The sequence below is a fragment of the Pseudochaenichthys georgianus genome, chromosome 24, assembly GCF_902827115.2.
Source record: "Pseudochaenichthys georgianus chromosome 24, fPseGeo1.2, whole genome shotgun sequence".
In the NCBI taxonomy this organism is placed as follows: domain Eukaryota; kingdom Metazoa; phylum Chordata; class Actinopteri; order Perciformes; family Channichthyidae; genus Pseudochaenichthys; species Pseudochaenichthys georgianus.
The window spans coordinates 14,825,897-14,844,783 of record NC_047526.1 but is presented as its reverse complement, the minus strand read 5'-3'; the positions used below and the strand labels follow the sequence as shown (position 1 = coordinate 14,844,783).

The following is an 18,887-nucleotide window of genomic DNA, read 5'->3' as shown; positions in this document are numbered from 1 at the left end:
CCTATTACAAGTCAGTGTAGCATCAAAATGATATTGAAGCTGTCATTTTTAAAGGTTAATTAGCTGCATGTAGTTGCTTTAATTTAAAAACTGGAATACATCAACCATGCAATGCCTAACCAACTGACTACAAAGGTTAATCGTTCACATGTGCAGCAATCTTTTGGTTTATATCTGACTTTGATTTGGCTCAAAATTCATTTTTATGGTCATTGAATGACTTCCTTTATCTCCTGCTTCTCACATGATCTTTACTTGTCTTGCTGAATGACTGGCTTAAAAGCAATATTACTGTAGATGTTCAGTATACACAATTGGTCCTAATGCCATCCATTTTTGGTGTTTTGCAACAAACCTGCTTGTGTATGTAATTAGTCTTCCCTGTAGGAAGCCAAAATCACTAGTGGAGCCTGTAGTGTCCAAGAACGGGAATATGCTGAGCCATCTGCAGTATCATGCCTGCTCTATAGGAGTCTGCCTCCTCGAGTACAGGGACTATGGTGTCTCACACAGACAGACACACACCCAGTAGGCATGTGTGCACTCTGATACTCTGACATTCATGTCACGTTTTTCATAAACTCCTTCTGAACATGTGTTCAGTTTGCACAGGCCAAAAATAAAACCAGCCGTATCAGCTGTGGCATTTATGTGTAAATAGAAAGTTAACTAAATGTGATTTACACTTGGGCCTCTCACATACTGAAATATGAACTCAATATGTTGTTGTGATTACCTGTAAATGTATATGTTTATCATGTCCTCCAGAAGGGTCATATTTGCGTACATTCTTTATGAGCATGCACTTAAAAATGATGAGTAGCCACTCATTTTAATGTGTTTTGCTTGTGTTGAAATACAGCCTGCCGAAATATGTGTAATGACAGCAAAGGTAATGCATTCCATATGTTCAAAATTAGGCATACAATCTGATCTGTGATATGTTCACCAAATATGGTTCCTAGATAACTTCTAAATGTGATTTAACATTGTGTTCGCTGTAACACGCTGTGGACTTCAAGTAGACTCCACATTCCTTTCCAATTTGGCCGGTTACATCTCTTAAAATCATGCCGGTGACATACCTGTCAAAGCAAGCTGCCATAAATGGAGACTTCAAATTGTTATGTGCTGCTGACTTACTGACTTGAACTACTGTACAGCATTCTTATGTCAAACATGGTTTATATTGTGAACTGTGAATATAAATACTAAACTACAGTAGCGAGATGTGCAAGCAAGCCTGTGATCCACTCATTGAGAGATTTCCTGGCTGATGAGGCCATCATACAAAGTGCCTGTCAATTTTTTTTTTAATAACAACATCTGCTGCTCTTCATCACGTTAACTGCAGGAAAGACAGTCACTATATGTTTACCGTTTCCTTGCCTGTTTGTGGGCGATGTTGTAAGCAATATGACAAATTATTAACAAAACTCTGTAATGACAAGCATCTGCATTGCTCAATATCCCTGAGCAAGTTGTTGAATCCCTCCCTGTGTTCTATGGTCCAAGTTAAATTGTCTTAGGGGACATAATAAAGCTATACAACATCATTAAAGAGAGAAAATCATTCATTCAGACCATACTTTGCATTGTAAACTCCTTTTTAACTGAGGTTATAGTCCCCACAACACAGACTGGATCCCTGCCCTGCTGATTGATTATGATGGTCATAAACAACATCAATTAGGTGCATGCGAGGATTATTATTTCTGTAATACAGCCAAACATAGACGACCAGAAAGAAAAAGGGGAGAGCAGAGGAAAGAGCAATTGAGAATGGATAGACAGAGAGACACAGAGAGTGTGAAGGGTGTGACCTTAATCCCAAGTGGGAAAGAGAGAAACTCACATTAACTGAAACACACACGCACACACACATCTGGTCCATCCAGTTTCTACTTTGTATCTCGCATGAAAAGTATGTGATACAAACAGAACAACTGGCGTACCACTCTATACCCTCATGAGGTGAGGCAGCACTCCAGTTGGTTGATTAGTTACTCAGTGGGCTGTCGTTGCTAGATCAAGGGTGTGGCTGGTTGTTTGCTTTGGTTTATGCTTAAACTCATTCATGAGTCATCCCTGCTTTCAGTGTCCTCAACAGTCTCCCATGCAGAAATGTGGGAGAGGGGTCACAGCCTTTTCTATTTGAATGTTTTATCATATCACTCAGTCACCTGTACATTTGCACAAGGAAACACACCCGATAGCAAGGGCAAACTTCACTGCACAATGCAGAATCATGCAGATTATGCATGGTGCATGTTCCTTACCCTGCATGCAAGTCACTACATGTTACTCTCGCCTGCCAAGAAGGAGGATACTGTATAAAGAAAGCCGGGCTGCTGGAGAGGGAACAGATTCTGTTACTGACACCCTGGCTCCATCCAAAAAGCCTGCAGCTGAGGCTTTGCTTTCTATCTCATCAAAGAACAATGAACAGCAACCAGGTTATTGGAGGAACTTGAGTCAAATAGGTGACAAGGCAGCTATCCCAACAATATATCTCAACTGTTGACTCTAAATATTTGAATCCCAAAGCATTACACCATGAGAAAACCTGTATGGTGGAATGCAGTGGGTGGTAAACAAGATGTGTGGACATACGCATTTGCATAAATAGTTACAGTTTACTGACTTCGTCATAGACTGAAAGTTGTACTTTGAAACTGAGGTGCACTGCCCTCATGTGGTCACAATCTTGTAAGCAAATTCATGAACACTACTCGTTTTATTGAGTGCGAGAGAGATAGAGAGAGAGAAGGGGAGAGAGAGAATGTGAGGAAGTGTGGGAACATTCGCAACATGTTTAAAGAGAGCAGTCGGCCTATTTCTGTCTCCCATCGCCCACATTAAATGCCGAAAATAAGAAAAAAATGGGTTTTTTTCTGGGGCGCAATGGTGACCCACATCCTATATCTACACCACACCCCCGAAGCATCTCATTACGTCAGACTCCATAATGGTCCACGAGATCAGATGTATGTTTTTCCATAAATTACTGGGTCTTTAACGTTAAATGTGTCAGTGCGGCTCTACATGCCAAGGGATGTGGGCACTTCCTCTGGATTTCGAAATGCCTCATTTTATTCTATCAGCGGGAGCCAGCTTCTCATCAAGGCTGCCTCCATTCTATGTTCCACAGGAGGGTTTGTGCTTAAGTATATGTGCATATTAAATATATGAAAGCATTTTATTAACCAAAACGCTAGTACATTATTGTTGTTGTGTGAAACTCCTGACAAACACACATTCCCTTGGTAGAGGAAATGCTGTACAAAAATTCTAGATACATTTTGAATAACCACCCCTACAAAATATGGTACGCCCCACTCCCCGCCGTTAGCCGTTGTTGTATCCTATGCTAGTGAACAGATATGTTGCGATACTAACTAGCTACACACTAGCATTAAAGCCACGAAAAGATGCTCATTCATGGGATTAAAACAATAAAACAAACAGCGAGAAGTCTAGAAAAACTTTGCCAAACTGTGCCAAAACATTATTAGATCACAACCCGAATCACTTCCCTTCAGTTTGGAGTGTGTTAGCATTGTTTTATCTCAGCACTATTGGACGCGTTTTTTTTTTCTTCTGGAGCAGTCCAGTCTGATGAATTCACCGAAAAAAGACGGAGATGATGATGTGCCCGTTAAAGACCCGGTAAAATACGGCGAATTGGTCATTTTGGGGTAAGTCTCTTGAAACCTAAACTGATAGTAAAATTGAATAGGACGGAGAAAAGGTCCAGCGGCAAATGAACGTTTACATGTAACGGCACCATCAGCACAATACACCAACAGATGACGTGTGAGTTGCGGTTTAATCCACTTAATTTAACAATATAACCTTTTATTAGTCGTGTTTTGGATAGTTAATCCATCATAGTAACACATTTGAGCTCATTTATTGCACATTTCCGTCGTATACCATCAGTCTATGACTATGTAGTTGTGTTACAAACTAACTTTATGTCACAATTGCAAGCATATTCTCTGAAACTACGTCGCCGTATTGTTTCCACACTATGAGTGGTGCGTTTGTGTGTAAAATGTGCACAATTTAGCTTTATCAATAGCACATAAGGCTACTACGGATGTAGCTGCTTTTCATCAATGATTGTAGTAGCAGCAGCAGCAGCGCTGGATTGCTCAGGCTGAAAATCCCAATGATGTCATACTATGCTGGATCTGAGTTTGCTAAAAGTAGCACTGGGGGTGATATCATTGTCTGAAAAATACATGAATCTTGCTCATATTATTTAGACATAAAGTCTCTTTTATTACTAATTAATAAAGCCAGATGACCACTCATTGCAAGGAAGGAGGAGGAGGAAGAGACAAGCCCCTCGACATCACCAGCACACAGTAGACAGGATGTGCTGATGACAGCCACCAGCTTCCACAGCATTTCCACCCCTACAGCTTCACACTCTGCAGGGTCTGCAGGGACCAGAAATGCCACAACACACACACACACAGTTATATCCTGGCTTACACAGGCCTTCTTCTTGCCCTGCAGAGCTTCCTGTGTATGCCAAAGATAACTGACCTAATGGCCTATCGCTTCCCCTCTGGCTGAACATGGAGTGTGGAGGCTGCAGCCCGCCTGCATAAGAATACTGATTAGTCGTCTTCTTCGTCATCTGACTCTTTGAACACAGCGGTCCTTTTACATCCCCCAGACCAGAATAAGGAACTGATAGTTTAATGCCTAATTTGAGGTTTGGGGCATGCAACAATAACACCATCCTGCTATGCGGTGTGCGCTGCAATGCTTAATGTGCCTCATTGAGGGTTGAAAATGCATTTGTATTGGCTCGCTTTAAAACTGTGATGGAGGTTTGGTTTGATCTTATTCTGTGAAAGTGATGGCCACAGGCTTGCAGACTATTATAGATAGCTGTAGTTTTGAACAAGGGCTGAGTGAAAACAATAGATTTTGCAATTTTTTTATTGCTTTTTTGGTTATGTTACACAATGTAAAGTGTTTAAAATGTCATATTCTGGTTACAGATACCCTATTAACAACAATATAAACCCATATCCAGGTCAGCTGTATTTCTTATGGTTCGGACCCACCAGTTCCTCTTTCCACAAACAAAGCAAGTTACTCTTAACATCTGGTGTCTGAACAGGCTGTCCTTCAACTACTTCCTGTCAGATATCAGATTGTCCTGGTCTGTTTTATGCAACTGTGGTTCAACTCTGCTTATGTCAGCCTTGATTATCACATGCCCTGTGTGGTCGATGTCACTGCAGACCTTGTGATCTTTGCAGTGGCTGTCTGCCATCGCTCGTTACCTTACTTAGCCTGGACACCATGTACAGCGCTGCACTACCCCCCCAGCAACTCACTCTTAACCCACTCCAGTAACTACCTCCTCTTGTTCTCTGTGCACATTTTTATCTCACCCATAACACCTCTTAACAACGTCTGTGTCGCATTCCTCCATCTCCTGCCCAGTTCCCTGTCCTGCCAGCCTCCCAGTGTTTTGCTGAGTGCTGAGTTTCTTAGCAGCAGGCCTCCTTGGTGGCAACGAAAATAAACTCTGTGTCGAGGGGCAGAAGGAGTGAATATTTCATATTGTGCTTTATGATGTGCGCACATGCGTGATGCAGGCTAGAACTGCCCAGGCAAATGTTACCACGTGGAGCAGCTCCTCCACTGGCCTTCACCCTTAAACCCTCTCTTCTCTCAGCCCCCTGTCTCCATTATGTCTCCCTACACCCTGCCCTTTTCTTCATTTCATTCATTTGGATTTATTTTCCCATCTGTACTTCTCATAATAGCTTCTGACTTCTTTTCTGTCTCTATTTCTATCAAGTCGCTTACCCTTTTCTATAAACTGATTATCTCTCCTGTGCCCCCTTATCCTCGACCCCGTTGCAAACCTTCAGCCTTTTAACTGGACCCCTCAGAGTCCTACTCCTCATGTTCTTCTTTTTCTGACCCAGACCTTTTCTTCTCAGCCTGGGTTAAGTTTGAACTGACAGGCAGGGCCATACGGAGAGCAGGTAGCACTTAGGCATCTCCTGTGATTATCACAGGTTATTGTGGCCTGTTTGAAGTGTTTTCTGACTAAAATACCCAATCCTCTCACAAACATCTGCCCTGATCTGGCATTAGGAGTATTTCACAGAGAAAAAGGAATTTTGTTCCTGCAATTCATGGAAATATATCTCATAAAAAATGCACAATGTCAACAAACTCACAGGCAGACATCTGTCCAACACAACAATACAAAAGGACAGTAACAATAAATAATCTTCCAAATACAATTATGTTCTCAAACATAGTACCGGTAACTACATGTACACAAGAGAGGTTAATATAGGCAGACATGTGCAATCCATTGTGAGTTCCACTTTGCATTTGCCATAACTCAGGTCTGAAATGTCGATGGATGGATTTTAGGTTTGTTATTTTTCAATAGTGTTTTAAGAAAAGTTTCAAAGTAAAAGATAACAATTGGAATCTTGAACTTCAGTTTAGTTTTTGAATGTATAATAATCAAACAACAAAAAAACTGAAGGTGCTGTTTGTGAGGACGCTTTATGTTGGCAATGGCCACACTTTGTACACTCTTACCTCCGATAAAGATCGCCAATATTTAAACCTAGCTGTTATGTGTTATCATCAAGACACATACTTTTGCCAGTGTGAAAGATGTATGTGTATCTCTAAAGTGTATTGAAAGACTGATTCAACACTAAAAATGAACTACCATACTTAATGCTTTATCGAAACCAACGTTTTTAATAGTTAGTGATTATTTAATTCTGTTGTCAGATGATTTGATACTCTATATGATGTCACAATAAATAACAAATGCCTACTATAGTTTACCAGAGCCAAAAGTGACATGTTAAAATTCAAAACGCAGTCTGATAGCATAAAAACAAAAAAGTCTTACAATTATTTTGAAAGAAGACTAAGAAATCCAAGTATAATCTTTAATTAAAAAAGCTCTGACCAGCAGCATATCGGCATTAGATTTTTAAGCACTAATTATTTAATGAATTTTCAAAATGGTCATTGATGAATTTTCTTATGAGAGACTGCTTGATGAATTAATCCTAGTTCAGCTTTGTTGTACAAACACTGTCTGAGCAGTCGGTGGTTTCTCCAGCCCACGCTGTGAGGCCACTGTGAGACAGATCAGAAGAACAGATGTCCTCTGATCTGATCAAGTCTGAAGGCCAGTAAAGTCTGCTATTGTCCCTCCGAGTCTTCTCACCCGCTGGTTGTCCTCTGAATGGTTTTTAATAAGGACCTTGCCCTGTTGATTAGCGGGAAAGCCTTAAACCAGAATAATTCCTTCTGCCTGAACTCCAACTTTGAAAAGAACATTTAACTGTACTTTAAAAAGGACAATGTCATAATCTTGTCAGCACCAATAACAAAAAGGTTTCAACATCGGGCCTCACTTATTTTCATTAAAACATCAAATCTGACATCATCTTCTAAGAAGGTTTGTAAATGAATTATAAAACTCTTAAGGTCTGGAATACATGATTTACCACTCTGGTAAGAATAATCTGAATACTCAAGAGTGTTTCTCTTAAAGGGGCCTATCAGGTTCATATTTGTATTTTGTGCCTTTACTTTGACATGTTTACACGTTTTAATGTTCAAGGAAAGTGTGTGGGAGAGAAACTCCTCCCTCTCATTGGTATTGCCCCATGGTGTCGTGAAAATGATTGTGTCCTGCTGAAAGCCCCTTTCATTCTAAAAAAAGAAGTAGAGGTTAGATGAAGAGTGAGCTCTGCTTCTGTAAACATGAGCCTCAAGTACACGCTGAGTGAGGGAGATCAAGTGGTGGTTGTCCTTTTCTTTGAGCCGTTAAAGGTGGGGTAGGTAATTTTGGAGAAACCAGCTCGAGTGCGCTAGAATTAGAAAATACACAGCCGGAGAAAATCTGCCACTTCCTTACAGAGCCCCTCCTCCAACACACACGAACGCGCACACGACCAATGAGGGCAGGAGATAAGTTTGTGCACAGATGGAAGGCTGACAGGCAGGTAGGCCATCCAGTTATTTTAGCCGGGCCGGCTCAGATGATTGGTCGTGCTTTTTACAGCGCCACGGCTTCCACAGATGACGTTTTTTTATGGATTTTTTGTCAAAGTATTTAATATATTCATTGCTATCGGGATGTTAAGAGCATTCCATGGAATATAACAAAAAGTGTATCTCGAGCCGGTTTCTCAAACTTACCTACCCCACCTTTAAGTATGAATCATGCGTGGTTCTCGTGTGCTGCTTTACAAAAGAATCTGCAGCCGTAAATCAGCACAGAATCAATGGAGCCGGCAGTCCTGACATCCTGGCACCATCAGTGGCTTTTTATTTATAACTTCTTCCCACGAGTAATGAAAGATCATAAATACGATATGCAAACAAGATATCTATTTCCATAATTAGGCTTTCTCAATGAAACTAGAGAAACTGGAATGAACACGAACAAGCTTGTTGCCTCTCAGCTGTATTGCATGCTAATGTATATAAGCTGGTTTTATTTCGTGTATGTCCTTGCTGACATTTTGTCCACCTTTCTCCAGATACAATGGCTCTCTACCGACCGGAGACCGCGGGCGCAGAAAGAGCCGCTTCGCTCTGTACCGAAGGGCCAAGGCCAACGGTGTCAAACCCAGCGCTGTGCACATCCTCAACACCCCACAGGACACAAAGGTATGCGTGTGTGTGTGATGTGTCACGTGTGTGCACTGTTTTATCAGTGTGTAACATCCTTCCTGTGACTCCCTGTTGTCTTTTATAAATATGCTGGAGGCAGGATGACTAAGCATGTTGACTGGCATATGTGGGCTGTCTATCCTTTTTGTGTGTTGTTTTTTGGTGTGTTTCAGCCTACATACGGATGCGGGATTGTATGATGATTGACGCATGGTGATGAATAAAGATTTTATCACCATCATGCCATTGTCAAATGCTTCTGTCACATCTAAAAATAAAGAATGAGGCTAATTTAATTTAATATTAAATCATATATTATTGACTTTGAATTCATAATATAAGTCTGATATGTGTTCTGTGATGAAAATGAAACAGTCTTACAGAAGATGAGTGTTCATCAACTCTGCTTTTTGCCTTTGTTGTTGCAGGCGGTCCACAGCAGGGGGCAGCACAGCATCTCTTTCACGCTGTCCCGTAACCAGACAGTGGTGGTGGAGTACTGCCATGACAACAGCACAGACATGTTCCAGGTAACCACCGAGGAAATCAACAAAACAGGGTCAACAACGGCTCGCTTTACAACTCTCCTAATCCTAGATTTGTGATCACGTGAACATTTCTCCTGAAATATGATGTTCTGTAACGCCATCAAAGGAATTTCTCCAGTAGAAAGGTTATTTTGGTTCTGTTGTGACAACAAAGTGTGTAAATCTGTCTATTTTTATACACAAAGTCTGCTCTTAGAATAGTATCACAGGTTTATTTATTTTCCATCAACAAATGATGACGTATCTTTCCTACAAGGTGATAGAAGCCACAAGCGTGGGGAGAAAAACATTTCCATAAACACCATAAAGCTAGTGTGATTCTGAAAGTATGACTAACTCTGTAGTTAAATATACCAATACCAACACATTGATTTGAATGCAGTTGGTTTGATGAACAGTGTCCAGAAATGCCAATGAACTACAATGACCCCCTGTCTGTGCTTTACCACGCAGATTGGACGCTCCACAGAAAGTCCCATTGACTTTGTGGTGACAGACACCTCGGGAGGGGGGAAGGAGGGGGAGGACCCCTCCATCGCTCCCAGCACCATCTCACGCTTTGCCTGTAGAGTAGTGTGTGAACGCAACCCACCTTACACTGCACGAATCTACGCCGCCGGCTTCGACTCCTCCAAAAATATCTTCTTAGGGGTGAGTAGACTGATGATCGCAAGTTTCTGTTCAAATGTACAGTTTTTGAATCAGTTATTCAAAATACTCTGGTGTATTTGTGCCTTCACAGGAGAAAGCAACCAAATGGAAAAACCCTGATGGGCATATGGACGGCCTGACCACCAATGGGGTGCTGGTGATGCACCCGGAGGGGTTTCCAGAGGACCCTAAGCAGGGCCTGTGGAGGGAGATCTCCGTCTGCGGGGACGTTTATGCCCTGCGGGAGACACGCTCTGGACCCACCCGGGGAAAACTGGTGAGGCACCCGTTTGGTTATCTTGTCCTCCAGTGTTCATTTTTGTCAGCAATTTCGTTGATTTAGTCCTGTGTAAAAAGTCCTTTTTTTTTGTCAACCCCAATCAATTATTTTGTCGGTTTAGTTAACATAAAGTAGGGCATTATTTACCAACAATTATTTCACAGTCAAAAGAAAACATAACAATTTTAATATGATTTTAATCAATGATAACTTTTCTTTATTTTTTTATATTGTAGCCTTTATTGTATTCTCATATCAGAATTTTTTTTTTTGTATTCTATAAAAATGTTGTATTATATTTTCAACAAAGTATAAATAAAGTTACGTGTTGCATTTTGATATAATCACCATTAAGGTTTAATGACGTGGGGGCTCTCTCATCCTTAAAATAATATTGTTCATAGTTTTCATTACCAGAATGACCACTGTCCTTTTTGCTTTTTGCCGTCATTCAGGCTGTGAGGTTACAGTTGTTTGATCCTAAGCATGTGTGTGTCTGTGCAGGCGGAGGGTGAGAGCAGTGCGCTACGTGACGGTTCTCTGGTGGACCTGTGTGGGGCCACCTTGCTGTGGCGTACAGGTGAGGGGCTCATGCGGGCCCCCACCCTCCGTCACCTGGAAGCCCTTCGCCAGGAGCTCAATGCGTCCCGGCCCCAGTGTCCTGTAGGCCTCAGCACACTGGCCTTCCCCAGCCTGCCACGCAGCCACAGGTGGGAGCCAAAGTATGTTTAAATCATCCTCATTATTTTCTATCAGGTTGTTTGTCTTGTTTCATCTTCAGTAGCCTGCCTATAAAAAAGCCTCAATATACGGTAGCAGCGCACAGTTGGTGTTTTTGTAATGCTGACCCGAATGATAGCATCACAATGGGCCTGTCAAAAAGCTAATGGGATTTCTTTATTGGGTTTTTGAATATTGCAGAAAAAAAAGGCTCTGTGGCAAACACACATTTTTGACACTTGCATGTCTTGTTTAGCAGCATAATCTCCACATTTTAGGACCACACTACATGATATTCTGCTGCACCTTACCACCGCTAAGCTAAAGTCGGACCACTTTTTCAACCACCATTTTCATAACACATAGAAGCTTTAGAAAATCATGAGACAATTATTTTCTGACGTGTTTTTTAAAATTGAAAAATCTTGTTAGCCTGTGTTAACCACAGATTTCTTTAAAAAACAGTTGACCTCGGAAGTGCTAAAATGCTAACTTATTTCTTTGTTTTAGGACTCATTCCTGCACCAATCTGTAGTGTTACAAGTTTAAATATAAATCACTGGTGTTCACCCACAGTTTGAAATACTCACACTGTCGATGTTTTGCTTCAGCCTTGAAGAGCGTCAGCCCTGGGTCTACCTCACCTGCGGCCACGTCCACGGACGCCACAACTGGGGCCAGAGACCCGAGGGGGTGGAGATGCCGGGGGAGGGCGAGGTATCCACCACCAGGCGGGAGTGTCCCCTGTGCCGGACGGTGGGCCCCTACGTGGCCCTGTGGCTGGGCTGTGAGCCCGCCGTGTACGTGGACGCTGGAGCTCCCACTCACGCTTTTGTGCCGTGCGGCCACGTCTGCTCGGAGAGGACAGCCAGGTACTGGGCCGAGACCCCGCTCCCCCACGGGACGCACGCCTTCAGACCCGTCTGCCCCTTCTGCTCCAGCGCACTCAGCACGCCCGGCTGGACGCGGCTCATCTTCCAGGGCCCCATCGATTAGCCGCCACTCTTTGGCAAACCACTAACACAGTAACACAAAGATGCCTGAGCTTCATTCATGTTTCAAACGTGGGTCAGTGTTCAGTGGGGATAGGGAGTGGATCAGGAGGGCTGTTATTTTCAACAGCAGATCTGCTTCTGGGTGGATCACTGACACTGTCCAGCTTTGTTACCGAATGCAGCTCAAAGCTAAGTCCCTCCCCTTGTTCATCCTTTAATGCTTCTTGATTGGTGTAAGATCTTGAGAGTAGGTGGTTAAAACACATGATGGAGTGATCGATAGGGTCACATGGACAGTGTTTACTCTTTCAGGGAAGCTGCTTTTCATTCCAACCAAACACTACACTGCTTAGCCAACAGCAACACGAGATGATTCTCATAACTAAAACTGTAGCTTAAACGATGCTGCTCTAACCCATTTTAAATGAATTCAACTCATGATGAAATTACCCACTAATGTTCCACTTTGTCACACGAAACAAACAGATCTCAACCCTTTTATTTGACTGTTTCAGAAGCCATGTATGAAATGACATGTAGCTTTTTGCACAGAAATAGGGAATGGCCTTTTTTACTCAGTTGATCTGCTGTCTTGCACGTCTGCAGCGCCTGTGTGTCCTTAACTCGGTGAAACCCCACCTCTTGCACTTCTTCTCGGCCTGACCTCGGACCACTTATTATCATCCCTAACACAATACTGTAATGCTGCAACTCATAAAACAGTTTTCATCTGTTCTCATCAAAAACTCCTTATTTTACAATATAATATTATATCTGATTCCCCTGTCCCCTGAACATCTTGCTGATTCGTCTGAATCCTGAGCGGGACATATTAACTGCTAATTGTGAATATGGCAGGTGAAATCAGAGTCTTTTAATCATCATTTTACATTTTTAGTGATTGATACAGGGAATTATTAATCATTGTTAAAGTGAGTGTATGCAGTTTTCCTCTTTTTTCCTCATGCATCTTTTTAGTGTGAAATGTATGCAGCAAGATCCCATGATTGAGACCCCGTGTGTAGTACAAGGTTGGAATGAAAGCCTGCAGACTTCTCTGAAGGGAACACTACGCGCCATATGATCGCACCACTACCAGTTCTCCTCTTAAGGCCAGATCTATTCCGATAATCAAGCAGAGCGAGGATAAGCACCGGGCTCGGATTGAAACCGGGTAAAAAGAAATCCACTCCATAACTCTCTACAGCAATAATAGCACTCCCATAGATAAGCTAGACGTTGTGCTATGTTTAGCCAAGTGTGAGGTCGGTGGTCACTCTTGAACGTGGCTGAAACAGTTTCCAGGTTAAGGGCTCAACCAGAGGTGTGTTCAATATCACAAATTGTTTTATTTCCAAATTGTGTGTGTGTGTGTGTGTGTGTGTGTGTGTGTGTGTGTGTGTGTGTGTGTGTGTGTGTGTGTGTGTGTGTGTGTGTGTGTGTGTGTGTGTGTGTGTGTGTGCGTGCGTGCGTGATGTAACCAAAGCACTAGAATTGAAAGATGAGAAACAGAATCAGTGATTAAACAATTATTTTAATGTTTAAAGTATGTGTTTAGGCTGCAGAAGTCATCAAAGAGCGTCTTTGTGATGATTTGAACACACTTCTGGTTACTGAATTATGCGTAAACAGGGTCCATGTTAGTACGGTGGAGTGTCAAAAAGTTTGACCTGCATAACCTCAAAAGATAACCTTTTGTTTTGTTTTGAAGAAAAACTATTTTGTTAGGAAATGGGGAGGGATTTATTTGGGGAAGCGGGAGGGAATTCTTTTAGATGTTCAGTGTTAAAAAAAAACAACTATTTTTCTAACTGATTATGGGTTTTAGTTAACCGTTGTTACTCAGTGTAAGCAAGTTCCGTATGTTTCTGAAATATTATCGTGTGGTGGTTCTAGGAGAGCTTGTGAGTGAGAAAAACATTGCCAACACTGTGTCCAACAAACACACACTTATATACACACCGCTACCATAAAAAAACATTGCCCAGACAATGAATGTAGCCAAATACTCAGGCTATATTTAGCCTTCCCTGGTGCTCATATTGAATGGTCTATATTGTGATACTATTTTTGTAACTGATTATTATGGTGTAGCTTTGGTGGATTAGCTCAAGAGAGAAAAAAAAAAAGTCAGATAATTTCAATAATAGCCTCAAGTGTGGAAGACGTATAATTGATAATACACACTCGGAACATTGTGTATAGCTTGCATGTGCTGAACGTACACACACAGTATGAACACTACACGTACACTTTGAACAACTTTGCACGGTTGATCGCCAACCTGTTCTTCATGCTGAGAGCGTCTGTCGCAGACCAACATGTCTTCCGAGTCCTCGGCTGTTAAAACCTCAGAATTTCAGTTCTTTGTTTTGGAAGACCTCTCTATAAGAAAAGAAGAAGAAAAAAGCCTCATACTTGATAGATGTGTGACGTTTGTGAATGAGACCTAATCCCACTTTGTACTATGCTAATATCTTCCACCAAACAAACTCACTGCGGAAAGAAGTCCGCTCGTTTTAGTCTTGTATTCACACCCATCGTGGTATATTCAGAGCTATTCAGAGCCAGATTTGATTTTCAAAATGCCATGTGAAATCTTAATACAAGATTTAAACTTGCTTTAGTGCGGCGGATAACTTACGTAGTGTTGATAATTACTGTAGCTCAGGATCAGTGATTTCAGATTCACAGCTGGCGAGGCCTGCTAGAAGACACTTTCAGTCTTTCTCATAGGAGAGTAACCATCTAATGTAAAATGCCAAATTGTAGAGGGCGTACTGTGGTGTAGTGCCACAGATCTAGCATCAGTCACATACGGGTCTTTTAAAAAACAAAAGAAAGGAGTGGAGGCTAGGAAAACATCTCCATCAGCTGCCCTTTACTGAGCACGCCAAATCCAGTGAATCCTGCTTTTCGAAGATAATATAGACAACGATAAATGTAACACCGTTGGCATGTGGATGGAGAACCGTTGCAGCACCCTCATTGGCTTCTACTTTATAATCTGATATATTTATTTTAGCTAATCTCTTTACCTTTGCTTTGTTTTAGTATTAATTGTAACCCTCTTAGGGTTATAGATGTCCATATGCAATTTCCTCCTAAATAATTCTTAGACTTTTAGTATCGGTGAACCAGTATTTTAGGTTGTTTGATATCTCAAGTTACGTCATTAGCAGTTTTTTTTTAAATTACATTTCAATTGTCCTTCACACCAGATGACAACACCTCAACATCCTAACTCATCTTGCTATAGTTGAGTCAGTAGCTAACACGCAACACACAGCGTAAAAACCTCACCTCTAACAATGCATTCCTTTTAATACATCTGTGTTATGTACAGCTATTTTGTATTATTTTATATCATATTCTCCTGTAATCGTCCGGTGCACAGACAATCGCTATACACATGTCAATAAACCTGTTAAAAAGTTGAATTTGCTCTGTTTCTTTGCATTTTTTTGTAACTTCTTCAAGGTTTAAAATACTGTAGATCAGCATAATGTTGAGATTGTGTTTATTACATAAAATACAGCTCATTGTGGTTAAATAAAAAGTAATGTGCCAGCAGATGGCACTCTCTACCTGCTCTGTATGTGATGGCAGGGCACTGGTAAGGTTGCTGTGAGTTTGCATCACCTCTTTAAATGAAGCGTTTGAATGAGCAGTTTTGGCAGTCATGTTCATCACCACGCAAATGTGAGAAGATGCCATTAAATACCTGCGAAATTACAGAACGCTTCATTTCAAAAAAGGACAAAAAAAGCTATTTTAACGATTGAACTTTGTGTCTTTCTTAGGGACTACTGAGTTGTATTATTCAAAGATTTTTTCAGAAAAGACTTCACTCCATGGGGAAGAAGCTTTTTTATTTCTTTCAGAGATTGTGAATTTTCTTTCATGCAAATCTTAGTGCCACATTTAATTATTTCCCAAGCATGGGGGAGAAAACCAAAAGCTGAAACTATGGAAAAAAAACAGTATGAACGATCTACATACTGATACAACTTCCAAAATACTGTATTTTTTATATGACAAGTTATAAAAAGTGATACTTGTGATGTGCTCTCAAAATAATTAGAAGCTTTTTCCAGTTTTAAAGGAATCAAATAGAATGACTTTGCTCTAGAAGGATGAAGCTTAAACAATGTATGTCATATTGTATATACAGATTCAGGAATAATGATTCCGTTTTGGGAGCCAAACCTAATTGAGTAACTGTTGGAAAGATGATTCGCAGCCTGTCCTGAATACTTGAAATGAGGACAACGTACTTGTTTCTTCCTGAAGTTCTAATAAAGAGATTTAAATAATAAAAGCAACTCTATTTATGTTTTCACTGATAAAATACCCCAATTATATCATTTGGACTGATCTGTACTAAGAACTGGGTGACGATAGAGTCAAAAATAGAGGAGCTGGAGGAATGCAGAATTTGTCGGCTTTGGGATAAGATTTTGGCTTCTGGAGCATTCTGGTTTCATGGTTGACCAATCACTTGTGATCGGTCTTTGGTTGCATGCTGGTAAACAGTTTGGGTAATATGCTATTAAACAAGGAGACGGAACCTTTATAAATGCATGTCTATGGGAAGAAAGCTCTGCACAAAATGCAATCTAGTAACCCATAATCTTCGGAAACCCTAAAATATTGGCCGCTGCCCACGGAGGGACTCTGTTGAGTCCCTGTTTTGAAGTGGACCCTAGTGTCAAGAAGCTGAAATAGATTCTTAATTTTAAATTATGTTTTTAAATGCAACATTTTCCTAAATTCCTTTGTTTTAATTAGATTATCCGAGACATGAAATTTCCCATCATTGAAAATACAGTACAGTGAAGAAAGCGGAGAGAGAGAGAGAGAGAGAGAGAGAGAGAGAGAGAGAGAGAGAGAGAGAGAGAGAGAGAGAGAGAGAGAGAGAGAGAGAGTCATGGGACCTAGCATGGATGATGGAGGCAGGGTTTAGTAATACAGTTCAATTCTCAGTGGAGGGATTTGTAGGTTTTGATCCCAGCTAATTAATGTGAAACCCTCAATGGGGAGCCATGGGTATCTGTATAGCTGGGAAGTTTGAAGGGGACAGTGTGTGTGTGTGTTTACATGCATACATCTGTGTGTGTGTGCATGTCCACAAATGCAGTGTATGAGCATGCACAAGTTAGGACCATGTGAACGCATCTGAGTTGTGTGTGTGTGTGTGTGTGTGTGTGTGTGTGTGTGTGTGTGTGTGTGTGTGTGTGTGTGTGTGTGTGTGTGTGTGTGTGTGTGTGTGTGTGTGTGTGTGTGTGTGTGTGTGTGTGTGTGTGTGTGTGTGTGTGTGTGTGTGTGTGTGTGTGTGTGTGTGTGTGTGAGAAAGTGTTAATCAAAGGCTCCGATATCTTCCTCTCTGTGGACTCACTCTGGAGGTAGCAGGGGGCGTTCATGCCATTGTTCCATCAATCCACCCATTAACTACAAACACTGGGAAACTTTAATTAAGCTGGGGCCACAGACGATTAATTAACTTTAAGACTTGCATTCCTTTTTTTCTTCCCTTCTACACATTTCACTCAGTCACCGAGCCATAGAAAGTGTTAATTTAGCCACATAATTTACAAATCCAATTATAGCCAATATTAAGGCATCACAAGCTGCTGCCCTGTGTTCTCCAGTCTTATAAGACTATACTCTTTTGTGGCTCGAATAAGAGAGGATGCCAGCACACGTAAGCTGAGCCAAATGTATTAAACAGGGGTTAAGAGTTGTAATAAGTTTGATTATTTTATGGAGTTTATTATGCTGTGTTATCCTGTTAGGGAGGTGATGTTGTGGCAGTGGGATGGTAATCCGGACTGTCTCACAAAGTGGTCTCCCACTCTGCCGCTATGGAGGCTGTCATCACGTCACTGTTTGGGAAGGAAAAGCTCAATGAGAACATGTCAGAGGAGGGAATATGTTTCATATAACGTATAGGCTGTATAGGCTATAAAGCTTACTTACGCCTTCAGTCATACTTCTTCACTGCTGATGATGCTTCAACTTCACCCTCCACTTGGGACATGCCATCTACAGAAGGTAATACACTGACTATGGAGAATTACCTAAGTATCATAATATTACAGAAAAAGCAATAGAGACATAAAGATCTAACATATTCTGAACTAAAATGATCTGTCAGAGAATAATATTGCTAATCTGCAAGCCTTCACTTACACTGAACAAAAATATAAATGGTGGTCACACCAGATACTGACTGGTTTTCGGACCCCCCCAGACCCCCCCAATAAAGCAAAACTGCACGTTTCAGAGTGGCCTTTTATTGTGGCCAGCCTAAGGCACACCTGTGCAATAATCATGCTGTCTAATCAGCATCTTGATATGCCACACCTGTGAGGTGGGATGGATTATCTCAGCAAAGGAGAAGTGCTCACTATCACAGATTTTTTCAGATTTGTGAACAATATTTGAGATAAATGGTTATTTTGTGTATATAGAAAATGTTTTAGATCTTTGAGTTCATCTCATGAAAAATGGGAGCAAAAACAAAAGTGTTGCATTTATATTTGTGTTCAGTGTACTTCATTCTTACATTAATTCATCGTTAACTAGGGTTTGTAAGACAAACAAAAAGCATTCTTCCAGCTCACATATATATACAAAGTCTGTAATAAGGATGCAATGCTCATGAAACACATACAAAATTGGAAGGATGGATGAATGGAGGAAATACAGTGCTATTCTTGGGACCACAAGGCAGACAAGACGACGATTGACCTGAGGGTGGCGCCAGAGGAACATATTGGTACATGACATGACTTTTAACATAATTGTCTTCACTAGTGTAGTCCAATTTCAATTTGACAACATTTACATATACATAACCCTACATTAAAACAGAGTCAAACACTTATGAGCAAACATATTATATTCCTGCCTTCAGCATGCGTTGAGTGTTTTTAAAGACATCCAGCAGTGTTAAACTGACAAAAAACAACGATTAAATAAAAGAAA

General features: G+C 41.1%; 1 protein-coding gene across 3 annotated transcripts; it reads left to right on the top strand.

Moving 5' to 3' along the window:
• Positions 1-3,370: 3,370 nt before the first annotated feature.
• Positions 3,371-15,337, top strand: LOC117439717 (E3 ubiquitin-protein ligase pellino homolog 2). Of its 3 annotated transcripts, XM_034075729.1 has the most exons (8): positions 3,620-3,698; positions 4,528-4,729; positions 8,571-8,700; positions 9,132-9,233; positions 9,705-9,902; positions 9,994-10,179; positions 10,687-10,904; positions 11,514-15,337. In XM_034075729.1, exons 2-8 carry the CDS (start codon positions 4,716-4,718, stop codon positions 11,896-11,898), a joined length of 1,233 nt encoding a protein of 410 aa, XP_033931620.1. In that variant the 5' UTR covers positions 3,620-3,698; positions 4,528-4,715; the 3' UTR covers positions 11,899-15,337. The 3 variants fall into 3 exon arrangements, with proteins under 3 accessions (XP_033931619.1, XP_033931618.1, XP_033931620.1); XM_034075728.2 differs by lacking the exon at positions 4,528-4,729 and having other exon boundaries at positions 3,371-3,698; positions 10,687-10,892; XM_034075727.2 differs by lacking the exon at positions 4,528-4,729 and having other exon boundaries at positions 3,371-3,698.
• Positions 15,338-18,887: the final 3,550 nt, after the last annotated feature.

Bases quoted from the DNA above. Each gene is read 5' to 3' on its own strand.
- LOC117439717 (XM_034075727.2), top strand. From the start codon at position 3,619: ATGAATTCACCGAAAAAAGACGGAGATGATGATGTGCCCGTTAAAGAC. The intron at 8,701-9,131 runs GTATGCGTGTGT...TTGTTGTTGCAG, and splicing joins ACACCCCACAGGACACAAAG to GCGGTCCACAGCAGGGGGCA. The intron at 9,234-9,704 runs GTAACCACCGAG...TTTACCACGCAG, and splicing joins ACAGCACAGACATGTTCCAG to ATTGGACGCTCCACAGAAAG.